Genomic DNA, 1687 nt, shown 5'->3' on the forward strand with positions numbered 1-1687 from the left:
AATTAAACAAGCTTATGGACACAAGTTAAGAAGGAATTCATAAAGGCTCTTCAATGAAAAACCAAAAGAGATTTCTCCTACATTTAACAAAAGATTATTATGAGCATTTAATAGTTAAATGAATTAAGTCTTGGAAAAGGTGAGTGGAAGGAAACCTCGGGAGTGAAAAACATCTGTAGAAGTATGAATTGATTTCTTCCTGGGGTCCACCTGGATGTTTGCTGAACTTTTGCTTCCTTATAAAGGAGAAAAGCCTCTGGCATGGAAGGAGAAAATCACACAGAAGTACTACAATTCCTCCTGCTTGGGCTCTCTGATGATCCACAAGTGCAGCTCCCCCTCTTTGGAATGTTCTTATCCATGTATCTGGTCACAGTGCTTGGAAACCTGCTCATCATCCTGGCTGCCAGCTCTGATACTCACCTCCACACCCCCATGTACTTCTTCCTCTCCAACCTGTCTTTTGTGGACATCTGTTTTACCTCTACTACTGTCCCAAAGATGCTGGTGAACATTCAGGCACAGAGCAAAGACATCTCCTACTTACAGTGTCTCATTCAGGCATATTTCTTTATGGTTTTTGCTGGAATGGATAACCTCCTTATAAGCATAATGGCATTTGACCGCTTTGTGGCCATTTGTCACCCCCTAAATTACACAACCATTATGAACTCTCAGTTCATCAGCCTCCTAGTTCTGATTTCATGGATAATAGTTTTAACAGTCTCCCTGGTTCATGTTCTACTAATAAAGCGATTAACCTTCTCCAGAGTCACTGAAATACCTCATTTCTTCTGTGAGATAACTCAGATCCTTAAGGTAGCCAGCTCTGATACTTTCATCAATAACATCACTGTGTATGTGGCTACTGCCTTACTAGGTGTGTTTCCAGCCTCTGGCATCCTCTTTTCTTACTTTCAGATTGTCTCCTCTTTGTTGAAAATGTCCTCCATTGCAAGCAAATTTAAAGCCTTTTCCACCTGTGGATCTCACCTCTGTGTGGTCTGCTTGTTCTATGGAACAACACTTGGTGTTTACCTCAGTTCTGCTGTAACCCACTCTTCCCATGGTAGCACGGTAGCCTCAGTGATGTACACTGTGGTCACCCCCATGCTCAACCCCTTCATCTATAGTCTGAGGAACAAGGATGTGAAGGGGGCTCTGGGAAGACTCATCAAAGCAGGCTCTCCTTGATGGATCAATGGCCAAATAACTAAGGGTATATTACAGCTACTTAGATAAATGCTATAAATTTCAATATTATACTCATCTATGAAATGTTGCCTATGTGATTTTCAGTTCAAAGAGAGTGATCAGTTTGTGTATGTTTATATATATTCCCCTTATGTCACTGCTATAGACATTTCTCATGAAATAGTAAGACATAAATATTTGCATTTTGGTCAATTTTATTGAGTTTCCTTGTTTCTGAGATTCAAATATACTTAAAACATTTCCACATTCTTTCTGTTTCGTCCAAACTTTCCTATATATTCCTTCTTGTTCTCTTTCAGTTTTAAAGACTCTTTCCCATTAATTGTTGTTACACACACATATGTATATATATATATATATATATATATATATATATATATATATATATATTCCCAAATATATAAATAAAGTCTCCTTGTTCACATAATGGTACTTGCATATGTATATACATATTTAAAGGGCTGACAATTTG

The 1687-nt window shown here is 38.0% G+C and overlaps 1 protein-coding gene across 1 annotated transcript; it reads left to right on the top strand.

Moving 5' to 3' along the window:
• The first annotated feature begins 243 nt into the window (after window positions 1-243).
• Window positions 244-1194, top strand: LOC131914099 (olfactory receptor 7D4-like). The gene has a single exon (XM_059266693.1). It carries the CDS (start codon window positions 262-264, stop codon window positions 1192-1194), a length of 933 nt encoding a protein of 310 aa, XP_059122676.1. The 5' UTR covers window positions 244-261.
• Window positions 1195-1687: the final 493 nt, after the last annotated feature.

The sequence above is a fragment of the Peromyscus eremicus genome, chromosome 7, assembly GCF_949786415.1.
Source record: "Peromyscus eremicus chromosome 7, PerEre_H2_v1, whole genome shotgun sequence".
Classification (NCBI taxonomy): domain Eukaryota; kingdom Metazoa; phylum Chordata; class Mammalia; order Rodentia; family Cricetidae; genus Peromyscus; species Peromyscus eremicus.

What these genes read in the sequence shown, in the direction of transcription:
- LOC131914099 (XM_059266693.1), top strand. Translation starts at nt 262, where the DNA reads ATGGAAGGAGAAAATCACACAGAAGTACTACAATTCCTCCTGCTTGGG.